Genomic DNA, 16981 nt, shown 5'->3' on the forward strand with positions numbered 1-16981 from the left:
ACAGTAGTGAGTCTGACTGGCACCCCGTGGAAAATGAACCAACTTACCTCCTTTTCCCCCATACTGAAAGCACCATGCTCTATCAACCCTGCTGCACAGGACCTGTGTATTTTATTTTTGCCCATATTGAAAGCACCATGCTCTATCAACCCTGCTGCACAGGACCTGTGTATTTTATTTTTGCCCTTATTGAAAGCACCATGCTCTATCAACCCTGCTGCACAGGACCTGTGTATTTGTTTGCTAAATGGCCTAGGCTGAAGTTTTATTTACAGATGTTAATCTCATTTATAGACATTATCCTAGTTGGGTGAAATGAGGCATATGTGATCTCCGGGAAAGATACATATAGTACTGGTGTGGATTTACCTGTGGCACACCTAGCTTCTTACAAGCATCCAGGAAGTTCTCCACATTCCTGCGGCATTTGGCCATGCTTAGCTTTGGCTGTGGGAAAGAGATGGAAAACATTTACAAAAATAATACATTTTGTTTAAAACAATCTTAGCATTAAGTTTGCTAGTGAAACTTACCACTGCGGGGGAGGGTACATGGATGCTGGCCACTGATCGAGGACGGATATGATTGGCCAAATGGCACAGGACAACTCCATCCATCAGAGCAGCTCCGACATCGTCCGGCAGCAAGACCTTCAGTCTGGATTCCAGGTTCTGAAAGCAGTCACACAAACAGCACTTTTAATATGGAGGCTGTTGGCTCATGGACAGCTCCACTGAAATAGTACCCGAGTACTAGAGATACCGGCTCCTTTTTTACACATTTTATTTAGTTTGCCATTATGCTAAAGACCAGTGGTAGAAATGTTGTTATTCCATTGTACAGTGAATTCATATTGCTTATTACTATGTTAAATGGAAATTCTAAGTACAATCAAGTAATTGAATAAGCCCATTGTGTGTGTGTGTGTGTGTGTGTGTGTGTGTGTGTGTGTGTGAGTGTGTGTGTGGTGTGTGTGTGTGTGTGTGCGCGTTTGTCTGCTCACTTGTACAGGATGTGCCTTCAGCAGAAACGTATGGCTTTGGCAACTTCTCAAGGGCTGTAGACAGCTTGTTATGCCAAACTTTGCAGAACAGCTGTTACAGGAAGACATGTAGACGAACCATGCATGGGAGGGGACACAGTGGGCTGTACTGAATGTATAAAGGCCTGAGCTCAACCTTCAACGGAGAGCTCTTGACCTGACTGTTGAGAGTATTGTTAACTGCTCCAAATCTTGACTAAAGCTTTACTTGTGAAAATAATCTACAGTCTCTCTGCCTTTCCCATTTAGGGATTTCCACGACTGACCTCACTGTCTTCTTTAAGTTTGAACCATGTCTGCCAAAGAACTCAGAACCTCATTCTCATTATGCATGTGTATTTTTTATTAAGTTATTGCTAGCTATTGTTTCAAGGATTGCCATGATGTTTCCTTTATTATCAGTATCTGCAGACTCATTGTGTCCTCTCTTTGTGTAATGTTTTGTTTGGCTGTGAGTGGTACTTCTATTATTTTACAGTTTTTCTCAGTCGCTTTGGTGCATTTCTTATATCAAAATTAGATGCAATTCTTGATACTACTTGTACAAATTCCAAATCATCTAGTCACTTCTGCACACCCTTAAAGCAATTTCTTATTCCTTCAAACAAATTGCAATTGCTCTCCCTGATGATGAGAGGGGTCTGTTTAGAGAGGATTTGCCAAAGTATGCGGTCATTTGTGATAATGTGAGTTTCAATCGATCAAACATCATAAGGCAATGGTTTGTAACCCACCCGAGGATGCTCATAGAATTCCTCCCACCTTATTCACCATTCCTTAACCCAAGTGAGGAGTTATTTTCAGCATGGAGGTGGAAGGTGTACAATCGTAAGTCACACACACAGATGACCCTGCTGGCTGCAATGGATGCAGCATGTGAGGACATCACAGTAGACGCCTGCAGAGGATGGATAAGGCATTCCAAAAGATTCTTTCCACGTTGCATTGCAAGGGAAAATATCCGGTGTGATGTGGATGAGAATATGTGGGCCGACAGACAGGAACATCTGGATGTATAGAGACAGCACTAGAACAGTGCCACACAAGACCATACATTTTAACACTGGTTGAAGCATGTACTTTGGTGCCAGGTGACCCTGCCAAAAATGTTATTACTTGCACCCGGAAGAATCAAATCTGTGACCATGTGAACAGAAGTCTGGAATATTACGCTTGCGCCACTGTATTATGTTGATTTGGTATTTGGTCTTTGGTCATTTGTGCACTGTGAGTTCTGGTTTGAAAATAACTTGGTCAAACGAAGCTTCTTCGATCAAATTTTTAGGTTCCTTTGAAGCTGTAAAGTTGTGTCAACGTCTTCATTCACTCCCACACCTCCTTCCCTCGTCTCGTTTCCTGTCTAATACCGGTATTCTATCCCTCCATAGTGCATGTTTGTGTGCTGTGTTATTACTGTTTCCTAACTTAGTTTTGATTTTGTACTAGTTGTAAAGCATTGTTTGATCCTTCAATGAGTCCACAACTCTTGTTCTTGCATAAGCTGTTCAAACATAGTGGGGCCTTCAGTTACAAATATAAACATTCATACCCCCATTCTCAATTGCTCCCTAATACACTATCATAACACCATTTCCAAGAACCTAACTAAGCAACACTCTTAATAATTATCTTGTCTACTTCAAATGACCTAATCTTTTGTATGACTCTCAAATACCTAGCTAACCAACACTAAATTATTCTATTGTGGAGCAGTGAAGCAAAAGAGGATCTGTGCGCATGTCTGGAATGCACTGATTGTGAAATGTTTAGGTCTGCCACTAATAGTCTGGATGTGTACACTGATGCTGTGACTTCATAAACACCAGCTTCTGTGAGGACAGCTGCGTACCAACACGGACTAGGGTGAGTTACCACAATGACAAAACCCTGGTTCACAACTAAACCCAGAGGGCTCTTTTTGGAAAAAGAGGAGGCGTTCAAGAGAGGGGACAGAGGCTGATACAAAGAGGCTAAATACAGCTTTGGTAAGGCAATGAAAGAAGCCAGGCGCCTGTATGGAGAGAAACTAAAACAGCAGTTTTCGACAGGTGACTCTGCTAGTGTTTGGAGAGGCCTCCAACAGATTACCAACTACAAGCCTAAATCCCCCCACTCCATCAATCAATCAAATTTATTTATAAAACCCTTTTTACAACAGCAGTTGTCACAAAGTGCTTTACAGAGACACCCGGCCTTAAACCCCAAGGAGCAAACAACAGTAGTGTTGAATTTCAGTGGCTAGGAAAAACTCCCTAAGAACTCCATTAATGACCTGCAACTTGCCAACGACCTGAATGAATTCTACCTCTGATTTGAAAGACAAAATGGCAGCCCTGTCAACATACCTTCTCCCTGTGTGTCCAGCCATCAACACCAGCCCCCAGCTTCGGGGCCCATTCACAATAAGCCATCCCAATCATCCCCACCCCTGCCACATCAATGGAACTTTCAATCCTGGTGGGGGACGTTAACAGACTATACAAGAGACAGAGCCCCCATGGAAAGCAGCAGGGCCTGACGGTGTCTCCCCATTCACCCTTAAGCACTGTGCAGATCAGCTTTCTGCTGTGTTTACTGACATCTTCAACACCTCACTGGAGACATGCTGCATCCCAGCTTGCTTTTAGTCCTCCATCATCCCAGTCCCCAAGAAACCAAGGATCACAGGACTTAACACTAAAACCGCCAGGCCTTTCAGACCCCAAGTATCAGCCAGAGCCGACCGCTGTTTGCCGTCATTAACATGTAATGGTGTATTCCATAACTCTATTCCGTTACGTTACCAACAGAAATTACCAACAAAAATATTGTCATCGGATTACAGATACTTTTGAAAAAATTTATGATTACCTTGGATTACTTCAATTGAAAAAAATAGGTGCGTGAAATAATTATGACACGTTGCATGTTTGAGTTATTATTATTTCATGTTTTAAAAACATTGTGCGCGCCTCAGTTGTGTATGATCCCAGCTTGCTTTTAGTCCTCCATCATCCCAGTCCCCAAGAAACCAAGGATCACAGGACTTAACACTAAAACCGCCAGGCCTTTCAGACCCCAAGTATCAGACAGAGCCGACCGCTGTTTGCCGTCATTAACATGTAATGGTGTATTCCATAACTCTATTCCGTTATGTTACCAACAGAAATTACCAACAAAAATATTGTCATCGGATTACAGATACTTTTGAAAAAATTTATGATTACCTTGGATTACTTCAATTGAAAAAAATAGGTGCGTGAAATAATTATGACACGTTGCATGTTTGAGTTATTATTATTTCATGTTTTAAAAACATTGTGCGCGCCTCAGTTGTGTATGATCATGCACACAAAGGTGCGCTCGCATAACCAGTTTAATGACCAGTTTTGGTTGGTTGGATGGCAGGTATAAACAAAGTATATCTTCTATAATATTAGCCATATAAAATGTTATTTAGTTATCTACTCGACACATCATTCTCAAAACAATGATAGGCGATAAGCCTACCTGGTGTTCCATCTTTTTCAAGTTTCAACGATTATTTGTCAAATGCACCGAACAACACAACCAGGACGAGTTGCACTGAATAACTTAGATAGGAATGGTTTAATAAATTAGGCAACTAATTGTTATATAGCTGTAACATGGCGCTGCCTTCAAGATAAAACATTATATGGAATTTACCACAACATTTGAGGAGAAAAGGTGTGTTGGGAAGCACTCTGCCAAAGGATGATTAATTGCATTTGATGCAGCCACATCAACTCCGTCCATACAGGTAGGCCATGTGATTGTGCTTGCTTTGCATCTCTGAAAAGTGTGTTCATCGTTTATCACTGGCTGCTGATGTCATTAAATTTAAGCTAAGAGTGCAGATTTATAATATTAGGTGGCCCTAATAATCGCGGCTTACGTTTGCACTGGTAAATCTTATTTCTATGTGGGTGGTCACGATTGCAAACGTGCATTCGCATGCCTGGGGTTTCTGCAGCATTTTGATAATGTTAGTAGTTGTGGAGCAAAACATCCGACTACAGTAGATTTAGTGCACAAGTAAAAAGCTATGTCTATCTTGATATTTATAAACAACAATGTCCATTACCCTTTTTTAGAAATGTAAAAAAAAATTTCATCAATGTTTTGAAGCAATGACAGAATATCTGACAGACCTTTAGCGTGTAATGTAGAGATGCAGCCCAATCATATTGAAGTAGTAAGCAATGGTTTAGAAAACCTTTCCAAAGGCACTGTACATAACCCATAAGGTAAAATGCTAATTATGTTTTTGGCCAGCTATGTAAACTCTGTCATTGATTGATCCTGCAAAAGGTGTTCAATTGGTTATAGGCTATTCCTATTTTTTCTAAAAGTAATCAGATTACATTACTGAGTTTGAGTAATCAAAAAGTTACGTTACTGATTACAAATGTGGACAGGTAACTTGTAACTGTAGCAGATTACATTTAGGGTTAGGGTTAGTAACCTACCCAACCCTGTTAGCATACTAATCATCCCTATTAGCATGGACAATCTCCACCGCAGCATCACCATCCAGCCAGATCAGTTCATCTACTGGGTTGTCATCAAATCTATATAGAATAGTCTAAAAAAGAACATCTTTGGTATTTCGTTTCGTTTCGTTAATAATTATGCTGCCTAATACATTTGTAGGATCTTAATCTTAATCAGTAAAATAAGCAGAGAAAATTCAAAATTTAGAAGACGGGATGTGTGTGCGATTTAGTTTCTCTTTCCATCCTAAAACAAAAACAGTAACTTGTAATACTTTTGTTGAATTGGTTATTGGTGACTGGTAAACAATATCATTGGTATTTCATTTCATGAATAATTATTTAGCCTAATACATTTGTAGATTTACATTTTAGATTAACATTTGATGAATAAGCCTGCACAATAAGCTGAATCTTCTATTGAAAAACATTAACGTGATAAGTAGCCTATATCGTTTGTATTATGTTTCAATAATTTAGTTTTTGAATGGTCATGGAAATCTTGTATTTCATTTGTAAGTTCATTCAAATTCAACCAAGGTCTGATCATTTATTTTGGAGTATCGATCCATTGACTTTATGCATTCAGTGGAGGGTGATTAGTGCCTGGTAACCATTTGGGTACCAATGCTAAATGGCGCGGGCTGTTGGCGGATTAAGCCACATAGTCTCTAAATAGGTACATAGTCTCTAAATAGGTTTCTGTTTGTCATTTTACAATTCTGACAACAAAATGTACTATACGCCTATTTAGGAAAAGTCATGGAAGGAGGAATGTGTAGCTTTCAAAATGACAGTTTTATTTTAATTACAAACTCAGACGCCAGTTGGCATAGGCATTTGGCGGTTCTTGTGTAAACTACAGACCCATCGCCTTGCCCTCTGTGGTTAGTCATTTATTAATGCACAGTCTACTGTTTTTATGCTCAGTCCACTGTTCTTATAAATTTTAACTTCCCTTATTCCTTTTGTATTAATTGTTCCACCGATGGCCAGAACAAATTCCTTGTTTGTGAAACTTACCTGACAATAAAACTCTTTCTGATTCTGATTGTATAACTCTCAAATGACTGTTCTATGACAACTATCAAATAACAAGCTCTATTTTGACTCTCTTGACTAACTTGCTCAAATCCTTCTCTCTAATTTCCATTCACATGCGTGTCTCAAACTCCTAACGATAGTCCTCGAAGTGACCGGATTTCATTAACCTTTAATGCACGCAGTTTCAAAACAGCCATTCCGAAAATGGCACAGGTTGAAACTGGAAGGTGATTTTGTGACGTCCAAAGCTTTGAACATCATTGGTCACATGGTGTTGTACTTTGAAACAAGCTTCTGGTACACTGCTAAAAAAACTGAACAGAAAACTGAACAGTGCTTTGGAGCCTCGGTTTCATTCGTCCTATCCCTAGCATTCGACAGACCTCTCCTTGTCTTTGATTGTTTTCTGTTGATAATTTTGTTTTGTGTTAACTCTGAAATAGTCATAAGACTGAAAGCCTAGGTCAGGAGTCAGTGTGTGTTAATTTGCGTTTGTGCATGACTCCATCTGATGTTTGATAGGAGGAAAAAGAGAATTATATAGAAGAAAACAAAACGCTTCCTGACTCTTATTTTCCACCTGTCCAGCCTATTTCTTAATTGTCTTCTCACTCAAATGTTGGTTGTAACCCCAACCGCTTAAATTAGATTAAGCAATATTTGATCACAGATTATATAGCTCCAGAAAAAATTAAGAGACCACTACAACTTTTCTTAAAGTGAGGAACAGGAGAATTCAATTTGGAGTGGTCTCTTAATTTGAACCCTTCTGTTCCTCACTAAACCTTGTGTTATAAATTCTATGGTCAGTTATTTAGAAATTGAGAAAATGTTGCTAGGAAATACTTTGGTTAGGCTGGAAGACCTATTGAGGACATAATTCCTCGGTCATGCTGTGTTCGATGATTTCCTAGGAGTGGCGTGTGGTTGCTCAAGCTGTTAAGAGTCTTTTTGTTGTGGGGCAGGAGTGATTTCCATTAAACAGTTTTGCTACACAGCATAACTAAATATTGCCATGACTCATTGGGATACAATCCAAAGTGAAATGCCTTAAGCTGTCTGGAAGAACAAGTGGGGACAAATAAAAAATTCTGAGAAACTAAAAAGAGAGGGAAACATTTTTTTTCTCATGAGATAAAGAAAACAACTTACAATTATAAAATCATATTGTCCTTCCAACTCTTAAGAGCTGGTTGGCAGCTCTGCCAATACAGAAAGCATACAATACAGACTGATACAAAATACTTTCAATAAAGCCTGAACAGGTTATTAGTGGTGTTTTGGAATCATTGTGTCATATCACGTTTTCTGAGTCTCCTGACCTGCCGTAGGAGGCCAATCTGCTCCATCTCTTCTCTCAGGTGTTCCATTTTCCTTCTCATGGTGAAACTGGGGTCTGATGGTTCCTGACGGCTGCTTCGACAAAATGCTAAAACAACATATTGAGAAGACAGGGTGTGACAAAGAAGTTATGTTTCAAACAATGGGACAAGCTAAGGCTATGTTTCTTAGTGTTTGTGAGACATTTATGAATGGCTGAATACCATGGAAATTCTACTGCCCTCTTCTAACAAATTTCCATGGAAAGAAAGTTGAGAATGTATTGTCATGCATCATTATCAGCATGGAAACAGAGAAGTTATCTGTAACAGCGGTCAAACACAGGTCAAAGTTCCAGTGATTGACCGGTGAGTGCAGGACAGAGTGTAGCTATGACAGGAACACCATTATCCTGTTTGTTTCATTTCTGTGAAATCCATCATGTCCTGTTAATGTCTAGTGCCTATTCTGTATTTGGTATTTTGTTGAAGGGGCAATCTGCAGGTTCAAACAAGCTGCTGATGCGGAATACAGCATGGGGCTAAAAAAATGTGACCACTCTAAAATTCATGCAGTAGATAGAGCAATAGTATCAACCATTTTCAGAAAACTATACAGTGCTTTCTTATTCCATTCCTAAGATTGTTCTAATTGCAGGGAGTAAAGCAACAACAACAAAATCCATTTGGGATTTTCTGTCTGCAGGGTCAACTTAACATCCCCTTTCATGACCATCATGCTTTCAGGGAAAGCTCATCATTTTGTACATTTATTAAATTGCAGGTTTGCTAAAATGCATTCCTCTTGCTTAGGGGGTATGAGGCTCTCCTAAATTGGTTTCATTTAAGACTGAGAATGTAAAAACATTGTTTAGAATTTCTTTCCACATTTTGTTCTACACACAATACCCAAAAATGACAAGATTTACTCAGCAGAAAACAGGTTTTTCGAAATACTAATTAATTGAAAAACCAAAAAGGAACCAGGGAAGCCTAGTTCAGTTGGCCTGTGATTAGAACGGATTAATGTTGTTGTCCCTGGCTGGTTTTGATCTGTGGTTTCCTATGTTGCAGACTGTCTGAAACCATTACGCTATTTAAACAGCGGGAATGCAACTTTTACCACAGCCATAAAATTTTTGCTGAAATAATGTGGACAACAGAACGTTTACTAATGGAACTAAAGTGTACAAAGATTACTGTAGACAGCTAGCTTATAGCTATACAGTACCTATAATGAAAACAATGACTCCAATCACTCCATGGATGGTTCATTTCTATAGAAAACAATAACAGTCAAAAAGAGTCACGTAATAAATGTATTCTCTTAAATATATGAGAGTCATGGTATTACAGAGTGGATATACTGTTGTGCGATGGCTGAAAAGTACAGAGTGGATAAATATTTCTGGGAAAAAAAAAAGTGAACGTCTCAGGTGGGAATCGAACCGGGGGTCAAAATATCCAAGGTCATGGATTTTCCCACAAGAGCACAGGGCTTGTTGGTAGTCAATCCACATCTGTATAGTCTCCAAATGCAACTTTTATTCCAGGCATTAGATTTGAATGTGGGCAACAGAACATTCATTTACGGAACTAAAGTGTACTCTTGTACTAAGATTACAGTAAATGGTTATCCATGCAATAACAGTTGAATAGCTAACCACTACACTATGTAAACTACAAGGAAATTGAAGCATTGGTGAAACTGCTCAAATTGCATACTACAAGTACATACTTTGGGGATGCTTGTGAAGTACATACCGTTTTGTATATAGTAAGCTATAGTATGCCAGTATTGAGACAGATTGGGACATACTACCTCGTCAGAAAATTGCGTCTCAACATTAGATTATTTTGTCATGCATTACCATCACAACAAGTTTGAATATTTAGCTAGAGCGATTTTAATTTTATGGCTCAACTACGTTAGTTTTGCTTTCAGTCGTGAATGACATTGATACAATGACTATCAATATAGGTGACAATAACTGACTTTCTCATCAAGTGAAAAGACAAGAGAATCGGGGAAACCCCTCCTCTTTTACTGTGCAAGGGGTTGTGGTCTAGATTACCCCAAAAAGCATGCACTGATGTGTCCTACAAAAAATCCACCAAAAATAGTCGCAATATAACCGTAAACAGTTTTTTTTTAGGCTTACTATAACAAAAGTACTGAAGCTTGTACACAGCAACGTTTTTGTCTATCCTGAACAAATCCTTATGCATACTTTATTCTGTCTGTGGCGATCAAACACTGGTCCCCCATGTGGCAGCCCAAGTCTCTAACCACTATGCTATTTAACAAGGGTCACAAAACAAACAAAAAAACTGGCAAAAACATCACATATACAAACAAATAACCTCTGGTGAATTAAGTTGATTGGACATGATTTGGAAAGGCACACACCTGTCTAGCTAAGCTCCAATAGTTGAAAATTCATGTCAGAGAAAAAACCAAGCCATTAAGTTGATGGAATTGCCTGCTGAGCTCCATTTCAGAATTCTGTAGAGGCACAGATTTGGAGAAGGGTACCAAAATAGTTCTGCAGCCAAACTGAGCAATCGAGGGGGTTGGTTCTTGGTCAGGAAGGTCACCAAGAACCTGATGGGCACTGTAACAGAGCTCTACAATTTCTGTTTGGAGATGGGAGTCTTCCAGAAGGACAGAGCTAATCAGCCAATCAGGCCTTGATGGTAGAGTTGCCAGACAGATGCTGCTCCCCTTGACAGAATGCTTGCAGACTGCCAATAAAAGATAACTAAAGAACTCTGAGACCATGAGAAACAAGATTGGCTTTGCAAAGACATTCCCCATCTGACCTGACAGAGCTGAAGAGGATCTGCAGAGAAGATTGGGAAAAACTACACTAAAGCAGGGGTGCCCAGCTTGTAGCATCATATCTGAGAAGACTCCAGGCTGTATTCTCCAACAAAAGTTACTTCAACAAAGTACTGAGTAATGGGATCTGAATACTTACATAAATATGGTATTTGTGTTCCTTTACATACACTACCATTCAAAAGTTTGGGGACAATTTGAAATGTCCTTCTTATCAAAATAATTCTAAATTTTTTTGTCCATTAAGATAAAATGTAATTTATCAGAAATAATGTAGACATTGTTAATATTGTAATTACTATTGTACCTGGAAACAACTTATTTTCAATGATACATCTACATAGTCAAACAGAGGCCCATTACCAGCAACCATCAGTTGTGTGTTCCAATGGGAGGTGGTTTTTGCTAGTTGGTCATTTTAAAAGGATAACTGATCATTAGAAAACCCTTTTGCAATTATGTTGGCACAGAAGAAAACTGTTTTGCTGATTAAAGAAGCAATGAAACTGTCCTTTAGACTAGTTGAACATCTGGAGCTTTAGCAATTGTGGGTTCGATTACTGGCTCAAAATGGCCGGAAACATAGAACTTTCTTCTGAAACTCGGTCTATACTTGTTCTGAGAAATTAAGGCTATTCCATGCGAGAAACTGCCAAGAAACTGAAGATTTCGTACAGCGCTGTGTACAACTCCCATCAAAGAATAGCACAAACTAGGGCTGTACAATGAATCAAAATATAACCAAAATTGCGATACTGACGTTCAATATCCAAAATGCCAACTTACGTGGTTTTCACCTCCAAAAAAGGTGAATGATATGTGCTTCAAGCGAAGCAACTAGCATGCATTTTACGTCCGTAATTGTTTTTTTTGCGGGTACGGTAGGTATTTTTGTAGATTACTTTAATACCTGGACTAATAAAAAAAAAATACTTGATGGTTTTTCAATGTTAGTTTGAGTTATCACTGCAACTGCTAACAATGACGTCTGCTTCAAGTTAGCGAGTGGCACCAAGATATTGTCCCACATACACGACAGCATGGTTATAAAAATGTTCAGCTTCAATGTCAGTGCCTACAAACAAACTTAATATGGGTGAAAATATACCTATATAAGGGTTGAGAAATTTTACCTAACCAGTTGTCAACAGCACAAACATAGCAAACACCATTGCATTAAATGAGCAGTTAAATGAATATTATCGACACAGGCTGCACTTTCAAATTGGTAATAAGTGTATAATAGAAAACACTGAACTTTAACTAGATTTTTATTCAGTTTAACAGTACATTACGTAGGCTATGATCTCTATTTTTAAGTGAGATTCTACTTTATTTACACCCATGTTTGAAATTCGCAAATCATAACCATAATTGCAATATTTGTCAAAGAAATCACAATTACATAATTTATCTAAATCGTTCAGCCGTAGCGCAGTGGGAGTGGGAGGCCCCAGTGCACAACTGAGCTAGAGGACAAATACATTAGAGTGTCTAGTTTGAGAGAGATGCCTCATAGGTCCTCAACTGATTTTATTTTAGGAGACGAACTGCATTGTTGGATTGTTGACGTGCTGTACTCTGACTGCTGTTACCTACCTGGCTACCTGCCAAACTTTTTCGAATTTACTCGATATAAACTAATTGGTCAAAATTCTATTTTAGAGTTTTACCAACGCAATATTTATCTGTTGACCTCTTACCCAACTTTTCTACACCGGGACTCTTTTTGGACATAATTAACAGAACTACTCACCCCTGAACACCCGAGGCTAAGTATCATTACAATGCCTTTTCACTGTAATTGTTGTAGCAACAACACGGAGGAGAATGTTTGTCTTAAGTTAAAGATAGCAGAGTTAGAGGCTCGGCTTCTGACGCAAAGGTCAGGCAAGGATTATGCTAGTGTAGAAATAGAAAAATCTGCGTCAGTGCCACCAGGTAGAAACTATAGTTTTGTTAGCCCCCCGGCACAGCTCCTGCAGCCGGGCAATAACTTTCTCTTGGTCACTGGGAAGAAATGCCGTCGACCAGTTAAACCTGAATCGTTGCTAAAACCAACTGAGACTTTGAACAGGTTTTCCCCACTGGAGTCGGAGTCAAGGCCCGAGCCGTCTTCGGAGGGGAATGGACGGCAGGCATGTTCTACCGGTGGACTTGAAAAACTGAAAACTTTAGTCATTGGCGATTCCATCACACGCAGTATTAGACTAAAGAATCAGCCGGCGATCGTACATTGTTTACCGGGGGGCAGAGCCACCGACGTAGCCGCAAATCTGGGGTTGGTGCTAGCGAAGTCTAAAACTGGCAAGTATAGAGAGTACAGAGATATTGTTATCCACGTTGGCACCAACGATGTTAGGATGAAACAGTCAGAGGTTACGAAGCAGAACATAGCATCAGCGTGTAAATTAGCTAGAAAGATGTGTCGGCATCGAGTAATTGTCTCTGGCCCCCTCCCAGCTAGGGGTAGTGACGAGCTCTACAGCAGACTTGCGCAACTCAATCGCTGGCTGAAAACGGAGTTCTGCCCGTCGCAGGAGGTAGAATTTGTAGATAACTGGCCTTCTTTTTGGGACTCTCCCAGAAATAGGGCCAGGCCTGATCTGCTGAGGAGCGACGGACTCCATCCTAGCTGGAGTGGTGCTCTTCTTTTGTCTAGGAACATTGACAGGAGTCTCACTCCTATAGCTTTAACATGAGATAGGGTGCAGGTCAGGCTGCAGGCTGTTAGCCAGCCGGCTAGCATAGTGGAGTCTGTCAATAGCATAGCCAGAGTAGTTAGTACAGCTTTACCTATTGTCACTGTGACTTGTTCCAGGCTGAGAAAAGTTAAACAAGGTAGTGCTAACAAAAACAACCTTATTAAGATAAGGCCTTCCTCCACCTCGGTCAAAAATAAAAATAATTGTATCACTTCGCATCTCAAAATGGGACTCCTAAATATTAGATATCTTGCTCCAAAGGCAGTTGCGGTAAATGAATTAATCTCTGATCATAAACTAGATGCTACTGGTTTATGTGAAACGTGGCTAAAGCCTAATGAATTCACTGCCTTAAATGAGGCCTCTCCTCCTGGCTATACTAGTGATCATATCCCTCGTGCGTCCCGAAAAGGAGGGGGTGTCGCTAACATTTATGACAGTAAATATAAACTTACTCTCAAACATATCACAGAGTTTCATTCTTTCGAAGTTTTACTCATGAAAGTTAACCAGGCCGATAAATCATTTTACATAGCTACTATTTATAGGCCCCCCGGGCCATACACATTGTTCCTCAATGAGTTTCCAGAATTCTTGTCTAACCTTGTAGTCATGGCAGATAGTATTCTAATTTTTGGCGATTTCAATATCCATATGGAAAACCCCAATGATCCTCTTCAAAAAGCCTTTCAAGCCATAATTGACTGTCACGAGAAATAGATATTGTAGATCTAATAATTTACCCCCCCAAAATCCTGGATTATCGGATCACTGTCTTATTACATTTACCGTTAAAACAAGAAATCCACTTGCCCCCCAAACAATGAGTTTCAAAAGCTGTCCTATAAATTCTCGGATTACAAATAAATTCCTTGATATTCTTACTAGTTCGCTCATTAATGACAGAGTAAATAAATCTGTAAACGATCAAATCGAGGATCTAAACTCAATACTGCGAAATACATTAGACATAGTTGCACCACTAAAAACTAAAGAAATACGCAACAAGAAACTTGCTCCTTGGTACACCGACAATACTAGAGCACTTAAGCAAGCCTCCAGTTGCAAAGTTAACAAAAAAGCAAAGCTTAGCAAGTGAAGTGGGTCTTCACTTTAGTTGTAATGAATACATGAACTACTTTGATGAAAAGATCGTCACCATTAGAAAACAAATAACTGAATCCTTAAATAGTTATGGTCCTAAAAATCTCAGTTGTCCAAAAAATTTCCGGAACCTCCCTGATCAGGTGTCAATGGGGACACTTGAATTTTTTGATACCGTATCGCTCGACACATTTACAAAATTTGTAATGAGTTCTAAACCCACAAACTCTCAACTAGACCCGATTCCTACAAAATTACTTAAGGAGTTATTTCCTGTGCTAGGTCAGCCAATGCTGAACATAATAAATTGCTCCCTTTCCTCCGGATGCGTACCAAACTCACTAAAAATTGCGGAAATTAAGCCTCTTCTAAAAAAAATCTAATCTAGATCCCGACATATTAAACAATTATAGGCCAATATCGAACCTCCCGTTCCTCTCAAAAATCTTAGAAAAATGTGTTTCCCAAAAACTGAATGCCTTCCTAAAGACAAAAAACATTTATGAAATATTCCAGTCCGGTTTTAGATCCCATCATAGTACTGAGACTGCACTCGTGAAGGTAACAAATGACCTTCTAATGGCCTCAGACAAAGGTTCCGCATCCGTCCTGTTGCTTCTTGATCTTAGTGCTGCTTTTGACACTATTGATCACTCCCTTCTCTTAGAGAGACTGGAAACCAATATTGGGCTATGTGGACATGTTCTAGCCTGGTTTAAATCTTATTTATCTGAAAGATATCAGTTCGTTAGTGTGGATGGCATATCCTCTGACAAGTCAAAGGTATGCTTTGGAGTTCCTCAAGGCTCGGTTCTGGGCCCATTATTGTTCTCACTATACATGCTCCCTCTGGGCGATGTAATCCGAAATCACAATATTAACTTTCACTGTTATGCTGATGACACACAGTTATATATTTCAATGAAGCATGGAAAAGCCCCTAAATTAGCTATTTTGGAAGCATGGGTTTCAGATATTAGGAAGTGGATGACAGAGAATTTCTTGCTCTTAAACTCAAATAAAACAGAAATGCTCCTTTTAGGACCCAAAAAACAAAGAGCGTTGCTAGCAGATCTCACTGTGAACCTCGACGGCTGCATGGTCGTATCCCAAAAAACTGTAAAAAACCTTGGCGTTACCCTTGACCCTGACCTCTCCTTTGAGGAACATATAAAATATGTCTCAAGAGTTGCTTATTTTCATCTTCGAAACATCGCAAAAATTAGAAACTTTCTATCAAAAACTGATGCAGAAAAATTAATCCACGCTTTCGTTACTTCTAGATTAGATTACTGCAATGCTCTTCTCTCTGGTTATCCAGACAAATTAATAAATAAACTTCAATTAGTGCTGCACACGGCTGCTAGAATCCTAACTAGAACAAAAAAATGTGAACACATTACTCCTTTCCTGGCGTCCTTACATTGGCTGCCTGTTAGGGTTAGGGCTGATTTTAAGGTTTTACTCTTAACCTATAAATCAATACATGGACTTGCTCCTACTTACCTGGCTGAAATGATCCAGCCATACATACCTACACGTAACCTTAGATCGCAAGCTGCAGGCCTTTTAATTTTACCTAGAATTTCTAAACAAACAGTTGGCGGCAGGGCCTTTTCTCATAGAGCTCCACTCCTGTGGAATGATCTGCCAATTAAGATTAGAAATGCAAACTCAGTGCAAAATTTCAAGTGTCTACTAAAAACTCATCTCTACAGCACGGTTTATAATTAGGTGTAGCCTGGCCCGGGGGCGTGAAGGTGACCAGTAGGCTTGATACTGTCCACCCTTGCTGTCTTGCCAGGTGGGCTCTCGTCGCCACTGGGATGCCCTCCCTCCAATGCCTTTCGGGGGAAGAGTCACTGACTTGTTGTTGACTCTCTGTTGCGCACTTGTGCAATTGGGCTGTACGCCGCTAGCAATACTCGGCCCTCATTCAGGGGGTTTGCGGTTGGTGGGTGTCCCTTTGGTTGATGCCTGGCAATGTGGTTGGATTGATTTCCTGCCTGTTGGGCCCTGTCTGGGGCCTCCCCCGGGTAGGGCCACAGTGTCACCGGACCCCCCCGTCTCAGTTCCAAGGTGTTACGCTGCTATATTATTGTGCTGGGGGATATGAGGGATGTACTACTAACTTTTCTCAGTTTCCTCCAGTTTTAAATTTTAGAAGATGAGGTCCTGGTCCACACCTGCGGATTACCTGGTTTGGGGGGCCCGTTGCTGTCCCGGTCCTTGTCCACCTGGTCATACTTCTGACCTAGTCTAAATTCAAATAGACTCTGGAATTAGCCCAGAGAAATTTATTTATTATTCCAATTGGACTCTTAATATCTCACCCGGCACAGCCAGAAGAGGACTGGTCACCCCTCTGAGCCTGGGTCCTCTCTAGGTTTCTTCCTAAAATTCGACCTTAGGGAGTTTTTCCTAGCCACTGA

At 39.9% G+C, this 16981-nt stretch overlaps 1 protein-coding gene across 4 annotated transcripts in view; it reads right to left on the bottom strand.

The window, feature by feature from the left end:
* Positions 1 to 16981, bottom strand: part of lrch2 (leucine-rich repeats and calponin homology (CH) domain containing 2) — an 85742-nt gene that overhangs the window by 17255 nt on the left and 51506 nt on the right. For all 4 annotated transcript variants that reach the window (XM_020048475.3, XM_020048473.3, XM_020048474.3 and 1 more), the window contains 3 exons: positions 7902 to 8008; positions 534 to 671; positions 370 to 447 (listed from right to left, as the gene is read on the bottom strand). In XM_020048475.3, coding sequence (XP_019904034.1) covers positions 370 to 447; positions 534 to 671; positions 7902 to 8008 — 323 coding nt within the window. The remainder of the gene's footprint in view (positions 1 to 369; positions 448 to 533; positions 672 to 7901; positions 8009 to 16981) is intronic.

The sequence above is a fragment of the Esox lucius genome, chromosome 7, assembly GCF_011004845.1.
Source record: "Esox lucius isolate fEsoLuc1 chromosome 7, fEsoLuc1.pri, whole genome shotgun sequence".
Lineage (NCBI taxonomy): Eukaryota > Metazoa > Chordata > Actinopteri > Esociformes > Esocidae > Esox > Esox lucius.